Source organism: Mastigoproctus giganteus, chromosome 10 (genome assembly GCF_048544385.1).
Source record: "Mastigoproctus giganteus isolate SK-2022 chromosome 10, ASM4854438v1, whole genome shotgun sequence".
NCBI classification, from domain to species: Eukaryota; Metazoa; Arthropoda; class Arachnida; order Uropygi; family Thelyphonidae; genus Mastigoproctus; species Mastigoproctus giganteus.
The window spans coordinates 117,048,273-117,064,597 of NC_143584.1; the positions used below are offsets into that span (position 1 = coordinate 117,048,273).

The window sequence follows — 16,325 nt, forward strand, 5'->3', positions numbered from 1 at the left end:
GCAGTTTTCAGACCTGAAGACTATCTTCGGAAGACACACTTTTCTTCCCTTCACAAATCACATTGCCTTTCTCTGCATCCATTCCAGTACATCTGTATGCATCTAGATGTGTGGAATTTTGCCTTCAGCCAGCAAGCAATTGATCGTTGGAACTTCCATCTGTTGTTGTGGAAATGGATGATTAGAATAAATTCAAGGAAGAACTAGACAAATTCTTGGAGGGTTTGGATGGGTGAATTTTTTTTTTTTTTTTTTTCCACTGGCTGATGCTATATAAGCTTGCTTTCTTGCATTATTTTCCACTGCTACTGCTAGAGAAGGGCAACCATCTGGTTACCCTTCTCTGTACCTGTCCCAGCAGATCTATATCCTTCCTATAGACACAGCATGCATTTGTTAAGGGGGAAAGTCTTGTCTGACAAATTTGATTGGATACTATGATGTGGTTACAAAGGAACTGGATGCACAAAATAATTTTGATATCATATACTTGGATTTTGGAAAGGTTTTTGACACTGTTGTGCATGGAAAACCTACTGTACAAATTGGAGCAGAATGGTATTAAGGGTAAGTTGCTACAATGGATTAAAGGGTGGTTGAGTGGGAGAAGACAGGGTGGTAATCATTGGATGATGCTCTTCGTGGAGTCCCACAGGGAAGTTTTCTTAGCAATGCAGACAGGCTGCAAGAGCAGGTCATGGGGTTTTGTCAATGATATACAGAATTTTTCACACATTGGGCCCACTGTTGTGTTGTATATTTATCAGTGATATTGATGAAGGTATAACAGGCTTGGTGTCGAAGTTTACAGATGATACAAAGTTTGGCAGGATTGTTAATGATAGTAATGGCAGTGTGTTTCTGCAAAAGGATCTAGAAAATATGGGCAGAAGGGCTGAGAAGTGACGACTGAAATTTAACATTGACAAATGCAAAGTACTGCATATGAGTAGTAGTAGTAAACCCAGAGGAATGTACGAACTGTGTAGTATTACACTTAGGGTGGTAGAAAACGAAAAAGGCCTGCGAGTAATTGTCCAGTCAGATATGAAGTTTTCTTAGCAGTGCAGACAGGCTGCAAGGGCAGGTCATGGGGTTTTGTCAATGATATATAGGAATTTTTCTAGCAGGGAAAAGGAGGTGATTATCCCTCTGTATAAGGCAATGGTCAGGCCACGCCTTGAGTACTGCGTACAGGTCTGGAGGCCTCATTTTAGGAAAGATGTAGATTTACTTGAGCGTGTACAGAGAAGGGCAACAAGATTGGTGAGGGGAATGAAGGGATCCTCTTACCAAGAGAGGCTTAAGTTCTGCAAATTGCAGTGGCTGGAGACTTGGCACCTGCGAGGTGATCTGATTGAGGTGTATAAGGCCTTGAATGGGTTGAGCACGCTGACTAAGGGGACATAAATTCAAATTGGGGAAAGACAGTGACAGTTGTAGAATAGATGTGCAGAAATTTGCCTTTAGCCAGCAGGTGGTTAATTGCTGGAATAAATTTCCATCTGTCGTTGTGGAAGTTGATAGCTTAAATAAATTCAAGGAGGGACTGGACAAATTTTTAGGATTGGTTGTGTGAATTTTTTTTACTTATTATTTTATTTTATTATTTTATTTTTTTTTGGCTAATGCTACATAAGCTCATATGTATGCTTTCTTGCATCACATGCCTCTATTACTAAAGTGAGGCCTGCAGACCTGTATGCAGTCTCTCCTGTTACCAAGTACAGACCAGGCTGAAAAAATTTCTACCCCTTGAGCTTTGCACAGTCTTTCCAGGGCCGAATTGATCGACAAGCCTCTCATCGTATACTCCCTCCTATCGTGTCTGGGCAGAATTGCAGACACTTTCAAATTCAACCCTAATTCACGGCTTTTTCAACAGTGACCTGTACTTGTTAAGTAATTCCGCTGGTCTCCTACTCTTAATATCATTAGTGCCATCGTGTACAAAAATATCACTTTTTGTGCCCTTAAAAGTGTACAAAAGTGTCACTTTTTGTGCCCTTAAAAGTGTACATCGTGTACAAAAATATCACTTTTTGTGCCATTGTGTTGCGTGATGATGAAGTGCAAGCTCTGGCGTTGATGTGGGCAGCTCAGAGCTTGATGGGCCCCTCAATTTAGATCCTTTGATGGCATCCACCCTGTCCTTCAAGCTCTCATATAGGCCTATAACAACGCTGAGTTGTCACCTGATTTCCTTACATTGCGCGCACACACAAAGACATCCCCCATGGCAATATCATGTCCCGTACCTGATTGCTCCACATACATCAAGCAAGCAGTGCATTTTAAAAGGCTGTGATTCAGAGGGCAACTGCCCCCCCTCAGTTCTACCCTGAGCCACAGCACTCCCATTAGCTTGCACCTTTTGCTTTGCTACTGTGGTCTGAGTCATGTCTGCAAGAGTAGCTCGTAGTGTCTTGTCAATGATATACAGGAATTTTTCTAGTAATGATAAGGAGGTGATTATCCCCTTGTATAAGGCAATGGTCAGGCCACACCTTGAGTACTGTGTACAGTTCCGGTGGCCTCATTTTAGGAAGGATGTAGAGCTGCTGGAAAGAGTACAGAGAAGGACAACAAGATTAGTGAATGGAACAAAGGGTTGCTCTTATGAAGAAAGGCTTTAGTTTTGCAAATTACAATTTCTGGTGACTAGGTACCTGTGAGGTGATCTGATTGTGACGTATAAAGCCTTGAATGGTTTGAGCATGCTCAATGCCTGATGGAATTCTTCCTCTTGCTCAGAATAATCGCCTGAGATGGCATAAATTCAAATTGAGGAAAGCTAGATGTGTGGAAGTTTGCCTTTAGCCAATGGGTGGTTGATTGCTGGGACAGACTTCCATTTGTTGTTGTAGAAGTTGATAGCTTAAATACACTCAAGGCAGAACTAGACAAACATTTGACCGAGTGGATGGGTTAAATGAGAAAGTATTTTTTTTTTTTTTTTTGGCTGATGCTATTTAAGCTTGTTTTCTTGCATCATATGCCTTTAAATCTGATTGTCTTTTAATGGTGGATTTTAACTTCCCATATATAAATGGTGGGTTGGAACTTATGGGTTTGCTTCTTGCACATTAGCAAGACCTTTGTGAATTTGTTGGATGATTGTTTTCTACTGTAGCATGTTTGAGAGGCAACCAGAGTGTGTAATACTCTTGATCTGATTATTAGCGGTGATTATTCATGCATCAAGAATTTGCAGATAAAGGAATCACCAGGTGGCAGTGAACACAGTATACTGATTCTGGATTTACTCAAAGATGTAACTACCATCAGGGGTAATGAGAAGGGTTTTTGTTTTCATAGAGGTGACTACAGTGGTCTCAGACAATTTTTAAATTCTATACAGTGAGTCCAACTGATGATGTTACCAACAACAAATTTTATAAATGGGAAGCATTCAAGGAAGTAATCTCGGAAGCTACTAGGCTTTTTATTTCAACTAAGAAATACTGTTCAAAGTTTAGGCCTAAATTGATATCTGATGAACAGATGAAGTAATGTACATGGTAGAGAAGAAAAAAATACATGGGATGCTTATAAATTATCAGACGAGGCCCCCATGGACTGAAGATGTGCAAATGTATCCTCCATTCACAAAGGGAGATCGAAAGGTGACAGGAGTAATTTCCATCCTGTTAATTTAACTTTTGTTCCAGGGAAAATAATGGCGTCACTGATTAAAGAAGCACTGCAGGATCATTTATATAAGACTACAGTTATAGTTCAGACACAGCATGAGTTTGTTAAGGGGAAACCTTGTCTGACCAGTTTGCTTGGATACTATGATGTGGTCACAAAGCAACTGGATACGAAAATTAATTTTGATATCATATACTTGGATTTCAAGAAAGCTTTTGATGCCATTGCACTTGGAAGACTTCTGTACAAACTGGAGCAGTATGGAATTAAAGGCAAATTGCTGCTATGGATAAAGGAATAGTTGAGTGGGAGAAGACTGGGAGTGGTAATCATTGTTGTTTTCAGTATTTATCAGTGACATTGATGAAAGTATATCAGGCTTAATGTTCAAGTTTGCTGACAATACGAAGTTTTCCAGGGTTGTTAATGACAGTAAGGACAGTACGCTGCTGCAACAGGATTTAGAAAGGCTGAGCAGATAGGCTGAGATGTGGCAACTGAAGTTTAAATTGACAAATGCAAAGTACTGCATATGCGTAGCAGTAACTACAGAACAGTGTACCAGCCGTGTGTTACTACACTCAGGGTAGTGGAGAATGAAAAAGACCTGGGGTAATTGTACAGTCAGATATGAAGTTTACTGATCAGTGCAGACGTGCTGCAAGAGTTGCTAATGGGTTCTTGTCAATGTTAAAGAGGAACCTTGCTAGCAGGGATATGGAGGTGATTATCCTCTTGTATAAGACAATGGTCAAGCCACACCTTGAGTACGGCCTGGATGTCTAATTTTGGGAAAGATGTTGAGCTGCTGGAATGAGTACAGAGAAGGGCAGTGACATTCGTGAGTGAAACAAAGGGTTGCTCTTACCAAGAAAGACAAAATTTTTGCAAATTGCATAGTCTGGAGACTAGGCAAGTTCGAGGTGATCTGATTGAGGTGTATAAGGCCTTGAATGGTTAGGCAAGATCAGTGCTGATTGGATTCCTCCTCTTTTTCAGATTGCTCACCTGAGGAGGCATAGATTCAAATTGAGGAAAGGCAGCTGTAGAGTTGATGTTCAGAAATTTGCCTTTAGCCAGCTGGTAGTTGGTTTCTGGAACAGACTTCCATCTTCATTGTGAAAGTTGACAGCTTAAAGAAATTCAAGGCAGAACTGGACTAATTTTTGGAATAAATGGCTCTGTGAAATGGGAATGGTTTTTTTTTTTTTTTTTTTTTTGGCTTATGCTGTATAAGCTTGCTTTCTTGCATCGTATGCCTCTACTAATGCTAATATAAACAGGTTATAGTTTCCCTAGTATTTTGCAATAAAAATATTACTGTGGCTAATTATATAAGATTCAATTTTTAATTTAAAACTGAACATCTGTTTCTATATCCTTTTTATGTTTTATTAAAAATACTATATTGAATTTAAACAATGCTATAAAATATACCTGTACTTAATTTTTAACCTGTTGCGGTTGTTTTACAAATGAATTGAAATTGTTAGTTTTATTTTTGTGAAACAGCAGGCCTACATTTACTTTTAAATGCAGTTTTATTGTATTATTAGCAAAGTGTTGCTTTTAAATTCTATTCAGGATGCCCAAAAAGCCATGCCCCTCAAGATTTTAGTTAATACAATGAAAATAATTAAAATATTGACTATTAAATTATTATTTATCTTAAATTATTGACTATTAAATTATTATTGACCTTAAATTATTGAATATTAAATTATTATTGACCTTAAATTATTGACTATTAATGTAGTAGTCTTTTTTGAAGTTTTGAATTAATTTAACGACTATTAAATTAATAACTCTTTCATATAGAATGAATACACGACACCTTAACATTGAAACATGAAATCCTTATAGGACAAGAAATTTACTTCATGGCTTTCAAGCTTGATTGATTCTTTAGCGCCTCTGTAGCCAGGTGGGCAGGAGCAGCAGTGCATAGCACACGCTTCTTGATTAGACCGGGGTTCAAGCCCGTGACTACCAAACACGAAGCATGCGGAAAGATCAGGGAATGACCACAGCATATCCTAGGAGCAATATGGCTTTAGTTGCTAATGCTCCTAAAAACCAAATAACAAACAAACAAACAAACAATTGATTCTTTCCACATTCTTTTGGAACTATGGTACTTTATTGTAATGCACTGGTGTTAAAATTTATGATTATGAAGTTATAAAGATACACTAAGATACTAAGAAAATATTTTTGGAACTTCAATTTCTTTATTCCTCTAGCCTTTCTTAATAATAATAATATTTACTTGAGTATATATGTATATTTGTATACATAAATATATTGATGCATTCATGTTAATTTTTTAAAAGAATTATGAAGCAAAAATTGAGAGTCTTCAGAGGCAGGTTGAAGAGCATTCAATGATGTCTAGTATGTACAGTTCATGTATTACAGATGTTGACATTCCTGAAGTTGAAAATGAATATAGTAAGTATATGACTTTTATAATAAGTATCACAGTATGGAAGAAAAGTCAGGGAAACTGTGTTGTTTTATTCACTAATGCTCTGATTTTTTTATTTGCCAAAGGTACCAAAAAACCCAAAATTGTTGCTGTGGTTACATGCATTAAGAAATAGGAGATCATTAAAGAAACTGTTCAGCATGATCAAGATTTGTTGGTTTCATGACTTTTGATTCATGCATGTATAATCAAATATTTTTTTTCTTTGTACTGCATTCTTGTTTGATTGAAGCCCTTACTTATTATTATTCACTTTTAACTCAAAACGGAGTTTGAAAAAGTTCAGACACATTTTAAAATTATTTTTAAAACAGAAAATCTAGCCACAAAATTTTCCTGCAACAAAATAATGTTTTGAACAAAATATTCAGTGGAAGAATTACAACTAGGCATATTTTTAGATAAATTATTGCAACATGGAAAATGTGAAAAATTATTCCGAAGTAGTAGACTTTTAAATAATTCCAGTTTTGTTTCAAATGCTTTGATATTATAATACAATTCATTGACAACTATGTCTCTCATCCTTGTATATTAAGAAAATTCTAGTGTTCACATATATATGTTAAAAAAAAAGCAAGGTTTCAGAACCATTTGAGATCTGACAGTTCCAGAACAGGTTTCAATTTTTCGTTCATAAATAGATCTATTTTGATCCTAAGTTCAATCCTGGGTTTAAAAATACTATGATTGGCTTTTATAATTTGTAACATTTCTTGGAAACAGGTTTTTACATTGATACAGGTGTAACTAAAATAAAAAATAAATCTAGCATTTTGTATGTGATAATTTTTTAGGCTGATTTCATACTACCATCCTTGCAGTTGGCACATTGGTTAGTGCCCTTTGCTTCCATGTAGAAAGGGATTTGATTCAAATTCCTTCTCAATGGAGGAACTATTATTGTTATTCCTTAATTTGGCCAAGTTAGTTGATCTTGAGTGAGGGTTGCATGGTTTTAGCTCTGAAATTTAGGATTTTCGACCAGCAAAATGATCAAAGAATTCATTCTTTGATCATTAAATGAACTGATGCTTAGTGATGAACTGAGCTTAGTGAAGCATGAAAATTTTATTTGAATTAATTCTTCATTATCATGCAGTAAGGCTGTTCCGTAGCCGAGTGGTCAGGAGCGGGAGGGCAGTAGCACACGCTCTTTGAATAGACCGGGGTTCAAGACCCTGACTGCTGAATACGGTCGATCTGCCAACCCGCACTGGACCAGCGTGGCAGATTATGGTCCATTTCCCTCAGCATAAATTGTTGAGCAGGCTTCCATCCTGCAGTGGGTTGATAATGGCTGCACTTTACCTTTTTTTTTTTTTATATCATGCAGTACTTTAGGGTTGATATAGCTTAGTGGTCAGGAGCAAGGATGCAGTAGCACAGTACCCTTTGAGTGAGGGAACCATGGTTCGTGCTCATGTGACTGCTAAATATGATTAATGATGAACTTCTCTGAATTAGTGATCAGTAATTAAAACATATCATTTTTTTTTGTGGACAGTTACATTATTTCAAATATAAACAATACCAGGTGGCTAAAGAAAATAGAAGGATCATTTCCAAGAGATTATGAATGCATATACTGGTGTGCTGTTCCCCTGTATTTTTAAGTCAGGAAAAAGAATTTGCATTTTATAGTTTGTGTTAACATGACATGAATATATATTACACTGTAGAAAAACTGATGTTACTGACCACTTATAGCATGCAAAACATGTTCTCAATATAAAGTATCATGAAGATAACAATATAAGTCTTTTGGTTGCAAGCAGAAACAGTGATTCAGATGTTATACAAACAGAGTGGCTTCTTACTTGAGTATTTGTAGATATCAGTGTTCCAGTGACTGTAATAGATCATTGAAACTTGTAAGATCAGAGGATTTACATAACAAGTATACAGGGCAATGTGGAGAAAAGGTTGTGAGCTAGGAATACGTTTGAAAGTGCCTGCAGAATTCCGGAAACTTTCAAATATAAGAATTTTTTCTCAGCACTGTCTGTGTTTGTTAACAGGAGAGACTGTTTTTAGAGGGATTGGACACACATAAATAGGAGGGGGGAATATTCCTGATGCAATCAAGGCAATGTTAGGTGGGTTGGAAAACTGCCAGCTTGAGTGAATAGACAGACTAATAGATTAACAACAGCCACAAGCAGAGGCGAAAGTGATTCTTGCACTTCTTCTATTGGCATGTAACAGCAGAATGAAAAGTGAGGTGTCAGAAATTACGTCTGCTGGGGTGATCATGGGACAAGCAAGCATATGGTTGTGCTAGCATTACTAAAAGTTACTAAAACAGTTGCTAAAACAGTTGCTAAAAGCAAAAACACCTGTTTTTGCTTTTAGTAACCTTAACAAAAAACGTTTGTTTACTATACTGGGTAAGTCAACAAATGTGGACATAATAGGTATATTAGGAAATATGGTGCCACTCAGGCATAAGTAATGCAGAATTTGAATATGGTGTAAATATGTACAAGAAGGACATAGTTTTGATTGTCAAGTGGTGCTGGGAGTCCACCCCTCAACTCCACTTATAAGAAAGATATTGTGTATATTGTCAAGTGGCACTGGAGGTTCCCCCTACAAACCGCAATTATAAGAAAGACAGGCGGGATGGAGGGGGACAGGGGGACAGAACCTAAGACATTGCACCCAGGTGATGTGGGTGGCCAGTGAAGTGTTCAGTAACTTTGTTATGACATAAGCATTGGGGAAAACTAAAATGAGAATAGAAGTCTGTTGTAGGCCAAATGACTGTTGGTTGGTTGGTTGGTTGGTTGGGTTTTATTGGCGCATCAGCAACTAAGGCTATAATGCGCCAAAACCTTGTCATAAAAAAGTAAAAAAACGTTCAGTGACCTAATGAATTAGGTCACTAAGCCAAATGACTGTGATGAGTATAATGATCAACTGTACAGACAGGTACTGTAGATTGGAATATCTTATAATGGTGTTACTTTAACTTTCAATTTATTTACTGGAATTTGTGGGTTGGTCACTCACACAGTTGCAAGACTTTTTTGAATTTATTGGATGACTGTTTTCTCTAGCAGTATGTTAGAAAGGCAACAAGAGAAAGCAGTGGTGCGTGATGAATCACCAAAAGTGACTCATCATGCATTAAGAATATCTAGCTAAAGAAACTACTCTGTGGCACTGATAATAATATGTTGATGTGGGTTATACTTAAAGATGTAACTACTGTCAAGGGTAAGGGACTTTGCTTTTGTAAAGATGACTACATGGTCTTAGACAATTTTTGAATTCCTTTTAGTGGGATCAGCTGATGATGTCACAGACAGTGAATTCTAAATGGGGAAGTAATCATAAAAGCTACTAGGCTTTTCATACCAACTAAGAGATATTGTTCAAGGCTTAGCTGGCACCTCCGTAGCCAGGTGGGCAGGAGCAGCAGTGCATAGCACACACTTCTTGATTAGACTGCGGTTCGAGCCCGTGACTACCAAATACGGAGGATGCAGAGTCAGGGAATGACCACTGCATATCCCCGGAGCAATATGGCCTTAGTTGCTAATGCTCCTAAAGACCAAATAACAAACAACAAACAAGGCTTAGATCTAAATGAATGATTCTTGCTTGAGGCTAGTAGCACAAAAGGGATGATTATAAATTAACAGGGGATATGGAATATCCTACAGTAAGAATAACCTCGTCTGCAGTCAGGTCACCAAGGGATTTGGGCAAGCTAAGAGAGAGAGAGAGAGAGAGAGAGAGAGAGAGAGAGAGAGAGAGAGAGAGAGATGATGGTAAGTCCCTAGCACTTGAGATTTAACATTGTTAAATGTGAGGTACTGCATATGGGCTGCAGTAATTCCAGAAAAATATACCGATTAGATGTTACTACACTCAAGATGGTGGAGAATGAAAGATACCTGGGGGTAGTTATATAGCCTGATATGAAGTTCTCTGACAGTGCAGACAGGATAGAAAAAGAAAAGTATATTCTATACTTTTCTATTTATTGTTGAAACTACATTTGATCAAGTGAACTTAATTCTTCTTATAGTATGTCCACAAATTTAGTTTAAGACATCTCTTATTGTAAATTCCAAGAGAACTGATTCCAGAATTTGTAACTCCATTTTAATTCAAAACAGAGAGTACTGACTTGCTAGCTGCTAATGTGGACCACTAAACTTAATTAATAAGTAGTTATATCATAATGTTTCACGATAAATCAACACTCTTTTATAGCATCCCCACAGGCCATGAGAAAAAATGGTCATTGTATCAGTAGTTCATAAAATTAGACAAAGAATAAAGAAAAGTTTGATTCAAATGTCAATACTTATTTGCCTCATTTTAGCAAGGAATGCCATTTCATCCTTTAGATGAATTTGGTTTTAGTATCCGATTGACACTGCAGATTTTGTCCAACAATGATACGTATCTTTTAATTTTGTAAGAATTTTGAACTTGTTCTTCTGATATATTTACTTCTTTTGAAAGCATATTTCTGGCAGCATTCTAGCCACCAGGAGGGAGTTTCTTAAGAGGAATTTGGAAATTTTGTAAAAATTGAAAAATTGCATGTAAATATTTTTGAATATTAATTTTTTCCCTATATTAACGTTATAGCCAAAAACATTAGATTAAGAATATTGTCAATATTGAAACCTAGATAAAAATATTGTAAAAAATTTAAAAACTAGTTGTTAATTTAATTTTTATTTTCTTAATATTACAATATCTTTTACATTTATATATGTATTATTTCATTCAGTTTCATCAACTTCTGGAATTGAATTCCACAGAATTTCTTCAGTTTTGGCTTGCGTAAGCCCACATCATCTCAGACTTTATTGAAAGGTTGCACCGCTCTATGCCAATTTTTGAAACTATCATACATATAAAAATGGTTACTAAACAGTTAATATATGGCACCACATTTGTGTAGAATTTCAAAGACAATCTGTATCTATTTAGACATAATCCGTTGATTGTATTAAAACCATCCGAAAAACTGGGGCCAACATAGAAAATTTTATATACTTATTTTAACTCTTTCACAACTGAGTTTTCCAAACATACGGAGTGGAGGATGGGTGGACTAGGTTTCCAGTAGCTTTGTTTTTCATGGAATTTTGAAATTTAGTGAAAAATGTAAACTTGGTACTTAAAAGCTTTAAAATATTAATTTGTTCTTATCAAATTGTTGCCCAACAAGAATAAAATTATTGTTTAATTAAACAATGCAATGTCCTCGCTATTATTATTTTTTTAAAATCTTCATGACCAAATTTTGGTACAGTATAGCCTTATTGCTGATGTGCGAGTAAGTAAAATCCAAAGTAATTGTGTACAGGTGCTATATAGAGCAAATGTAATACTTAAATAAAATTTATAACGTATGTGACCCTTTATAAATGTTGATGGGGCACCTCCATAGGCAGGTGGGCAGGAGCAGCAGTGCATATAGATCGGGGTTCAAGGCTGTTACCACCAAATGCGGAGGATGCGGAAAGGTCAGGGATGACAACCGCATATCCCGGAGCAATATGGCCTTGGTTGCTAATGCTCCTAAAAACCAAATAACAAACAAACAAACAATAAATGTTGATTGTTACAAGATCATGCATTTTTGAGTAAGAGGAAATATCCAAGATCAAAATGGAAATATTGTTGAAATGGAATTCTTGTTAATTTAGTAAAATATCATGTTCTTAGTGATCAGTTAGGTGCATGACAATTACCGATGCATGTGACGAACTGGGGCAGTATTCCATTGCATTCAGGTCCATTCTGAAATCTGAAAATATGTTACGTTACATAAAAATATTAGTATATTTTTCTCAGTAATGCTAGTTGGATGCTGTGCATACTAGTGCAGCCCATGAGTCCTCCAAGAACTGTTTGTACAGCACATGAACACCTTTGAGTTTGCCTGCTATGGGGTCAAAATTAAATAAAATAATAAAAGTAATTAAATATTTTACCAAATTATTTTTTTCTATACTGTTGTTGACTCTGTATCTAGTCAACCTACATATTAGCAGTGTACATTCAAATTCAGATTCAAACTATTATTTTAACAGCATTGGAGCTTGTGTTGGTCATATACATATAGTCTCTTTGCCTGTAGGAATATGTGTTTTATTTGAATGTTATATTGGATGAAAACTCAGATTGATTCACAAAGAAAGCCCAGCACATTATTAAGTGCTGGCCTTATACTTTTGTGCAGTCAAAGGACCAGCACATTTAATAATCTTTTGGACCTTGGATTGAGATCAGCTTGCAACAACATTAATTGAAGTGGATTTCAGAAATTCCTCCATTTATCAATGGAATCAAATACAGACCTCAACAAATGAGTGACAGATGATGTATTATGCTGACACAGAGTATGATATTAACAATGTGTATTATGCTGACACAGAGTATGATATTAACAATGTGCACTATATTGACAAAAGTAACTGGATCCACATGTTTCATAGAATCTTTTGTTGATGCATATTTAATAATGCGTCAGCCAATCTTTAGCATTAATTACACAATACTATACTCTTTAATAGACTCTGTGCCAATTTATGATAATAGGAAGGCAATACTTTGGTTTATTCCTCTTTCAACGTGTTCAGTTCAGGTACTGATTGCAAAGGTTTTCAGTGAGGTTAAGGTCTAAGCTCTGGGCACACTGTGGAGCTTTTGTACTTCTATTCTTCAAACCAAGGTCACTACAGGCTATGCAGTAGGACATGGTACATTGTCATGCTGAAACAGAGAAAGGCCCTCCCAATATTGCTGCACAGGAAGAATTTATGAGCAATGTGGGGATGTCGAGATGTATTTTTCTAATTTATGAGCAATGTGGTAACACTGCTTAATGCATTAGGCAACAGCCTTCTGAGACAAAAATAGGTTTTTTAATAATTTTCTGCTAAATTTTTCTTATTCTAGTTATATTTTTGTGTTTTATCCCCCCCTTTTTTTTTTTTTTTTTTTTAAATGCCCCACCAGTGGTCATTTAAAGGTTTTTGCAAGATCTGCTACCCGCCAGTGGGACTTTTTTTTTCTTTTCTTTTCTTTTTAAGCCTCTGTTTTTCAAATTGAGGAATAAACTAAAAGAAAGAAAAAAACTTAGTGACAAATAATTTGAACATCTTATTAAAATTGAGCAAAGCAAGTGATCTAGTTTCTTCTGATCTAGTTTACCTTACAACTAGTACCTTTACTGATTCGGAAAGTAATTCCAGTGATGATCTTCCTAATCTCAGTGTTCAAGTTTCTTTGAAATTGGAACTTGTTGCTGTTTTTGTGACAGATTTTTAAGGTTTCTCCTCAAAATATTGTAGTGTATATCTAGATATCTTCACTGAACTGGCTTGAAAAAATCCATTTGACTTTTACAATTATTTCATTAGTGATGAGGTAATGCTACTGTTTGTTATTGAGACCAATAGATATGCTGGCCAAACATTTGCTGTAGCTGCAAATATAGCACATCAGAACTTGAGTATATGAAAATGGGTTGATAACTGACGCAATGGAAATGAAAATTTTTCCTGAAATAATACTCTGGATGTGCCCTGCCCAGTTATCTAACCTAAGATTCCAAACTTGATTCCAAACTTTTGTTTGTTTGTTTTTAGGAGCATTAGCAACTAAGGTCACTTATGTGTTTGTTATATAGCAAAACAGCCTGGTCTGACCAGATTACTGATGCACCAGGGGATCAAACATTTGATCAGTATTCGCAAAGCTTATATAAAGCGAACACATTGGTGACCACATGCTACTGTTTATGCGGGTGATTCACCTAAGATGGAATTGGCTCACTGGTGGCCACACAAATGGCCACACAATGTCAAATGTGTTAAATAGCAACACACTTGGAAGTGAAATAACAATATTTGTGAGAACAGTGAACTTTAATACCCGAGAAACATATTTGTATGTAATGACTCCAATTATCTTGGCACTAATCCAAAACTTATTTTGATATATAAAATTTAACTCCATGAAATACTGAATATCCATTTTTTTTTCTGTTGCTTTTAGTTGATCCTCCTTGGAGTGACCATGAATATCATCTGGGATCATGGGCTTTTCAAAAATGGAAATATCATCAGTTTACATCACTTAGAGATGATTTATGGGGAAATGCCATCTTTCTTAAGGAGGCAAATGCTATTAGTGTAGAGCTTAAGAAAAAGGTAAGCAATGAATATTGTTAAACAATTTCTTTTTATTTAAATATTTGTTTATTATTATAATATATGTAATAAATATTTGGTTAATTAATAGAACTTCTTAATGTACCGTGATTTGAAATTCACCTTGATGAAATAATAGCAAAGCTTAATTGACGGTATTCACCTCAGATAATCTGCTTAGTTGTGGGTTTTAAAGTGAAAATTATGGAAATTCAATTAAATTAAATTATGTAAGAATAGAGATGTTTTAAAAAGAAAGCATGGATTAAAAGTTGATTAAAAATTTGCCTGAAAGAAGAGGAACTGCACTGCCTCATCCTGTGGTTGTCCTCTATAAAATGATTAAAAATTATTAAACTGTGAAGAACTAATAAATAAAGCCAATAGTCATGAAGGATGACTTTCATGATAACGTCTTCGATTGGCTATGGTGAAAGAGAAAGGGTTTGTGTATTTAAAGAAATCTTAAGTTCCCATGATGCATTTTAAGACACATGAGAAATTGACATGTGCAAGGTTCCAGATGGGGGGAAAGGTTTACTGGAAGTTTCTTATTTAGAACATGTAACTTGGTATTACGGCAACACTATTCTATGGCAAGTGCTTCCTGTTGGAAAATTTTATAACTTGATTTTATTTAATGATTGTAATGGCTGAATCGATTAGAGGGTCGTGATTATGGGAATGCACTTGTTGCATAAGTTCCGTGCCTGCTTGATTAGTCCTAAAGCTGTTGTAACAATAATACGCATGTGTATTAGAAGTTTAATTGTGCCGTACTTAGTGGTAATACTTCCGATATAAAATGCAATCAGATTGGCATTTAATCAAGTAAACAATATTGATGTCATTTATTGAATATTCGTGTGTTTCTTTATATGTATTAAACATAGTTCCCAGTTTGTTTTATGATGAAAATAATAATGGTAAATACTTGACGAAGTTGCCTCACAAGTTGACTGTGATAGGGGAGAACAATGCGTGTGTTTTGTTTGGGATTCTGATTGATGTTGTGGTTATTTCGAATGTTGATTCTATTCCTTGAAACGGGAATTGTGTGTCAACTCAATTGTAAAGGTTATTTCCTAGCTGTAAACATTTTTGTGAGATATTGTAACTCTATGGCTAAATTGTCATGTAGAGAATTGTACTTTATAGCATTGTGGACCTGGGTGTAAAGCAGTAGCAGTAGCATTTGATGCAAGAAAGCAAGTGTATGAGCTTATGCAGCATCAGCCAAAAAAAAAAAATCACACCATTCCCTCCAAATGCCTGTCCAGTTCCTCCTTAAATTTATTCAACCTATCAACTTCCACAACGACAGATGGAAGTTTGTTCCAGCAATTAACCACCCTCTGGCTAAAGGCAAATTTCCGCACATCTAATCTACATCTTTTCTTAATTTGAATTGATGCCCCCTTAGGTTCGTAATCTGAACAAGTGGAAGGATTCCATCAGAATTCAGCGTGCTCAACCCATTCAAGGCCTTATAGACCTCAATCAGATCACCGCGCAGGTGCCTAGTCTCCAGCCACTGCAATTTGCAGAACTTAAGCCTCTCTTGGTAAGAGGATCCCTTCATTCCCCTCACCAATCTTGTTGCCCTTCTCTGTACACGCTCAAGTAAACCTACATCCTTCCTAAAATGAGGCCTCCAGACCTGTACGCAGTACTCAAGGCGTGGCCTGACCATTGCCTTATACAGAGGGATAATCACCTCCTTTTCCCTGCTAGCAAAATTCTTATATATCATTGACAAAACCCCATGACTTGCCCTGGCAGCCTGTCTGCATTGCTCAGAAAACTTCATATCTGACTGCACAATTACTCCCAGGTCTTTTTCATTTTCTACAACCTTAAATCTAGTATCACACAGTTGGTATGTTTCTCTGGGGTTACTTCTACCCATATGCAGTACTTTGCATTTGTCAAGGTTAAACTTCAGTTGCCACTTTTTAGCCCATCTGCCCAAGTTATCTAGATCCTGTTGC

At 36.2% G+C, this 16,325-nt stretch overlaps 1 protein-coding gene across 4 annotated transcripts in view; it reads left to right on the forward strand.

Annotated features, from left to right (window-relative positions):
- The window catches only part of unc-104 (kinesin family member unc-104), a 1,041,320-nt gene that overhangs the window by 480,978 nt on the left and 544,017 nt on the right, over window positions 1-16,325 (forward strand). For all 4 annotated transcript variants that reach the window (XM_090382707.1, XM_090382708.1, XM_090382709.1 and 1 more), the window contains exons 20-21: window positions 5,988-6,105; window positions 14,180-14,334. In XM_090382707.1, coding sequence (XP_090238833.1) covers window positions 5,988-6,105; window positions 14,180-14,334 — 273 coding nt within the window. The remainder of the gene's footprint in view (window positions 1-5,987; window positions 6,106-14,179; window positions 14,335-16,325) is intronic.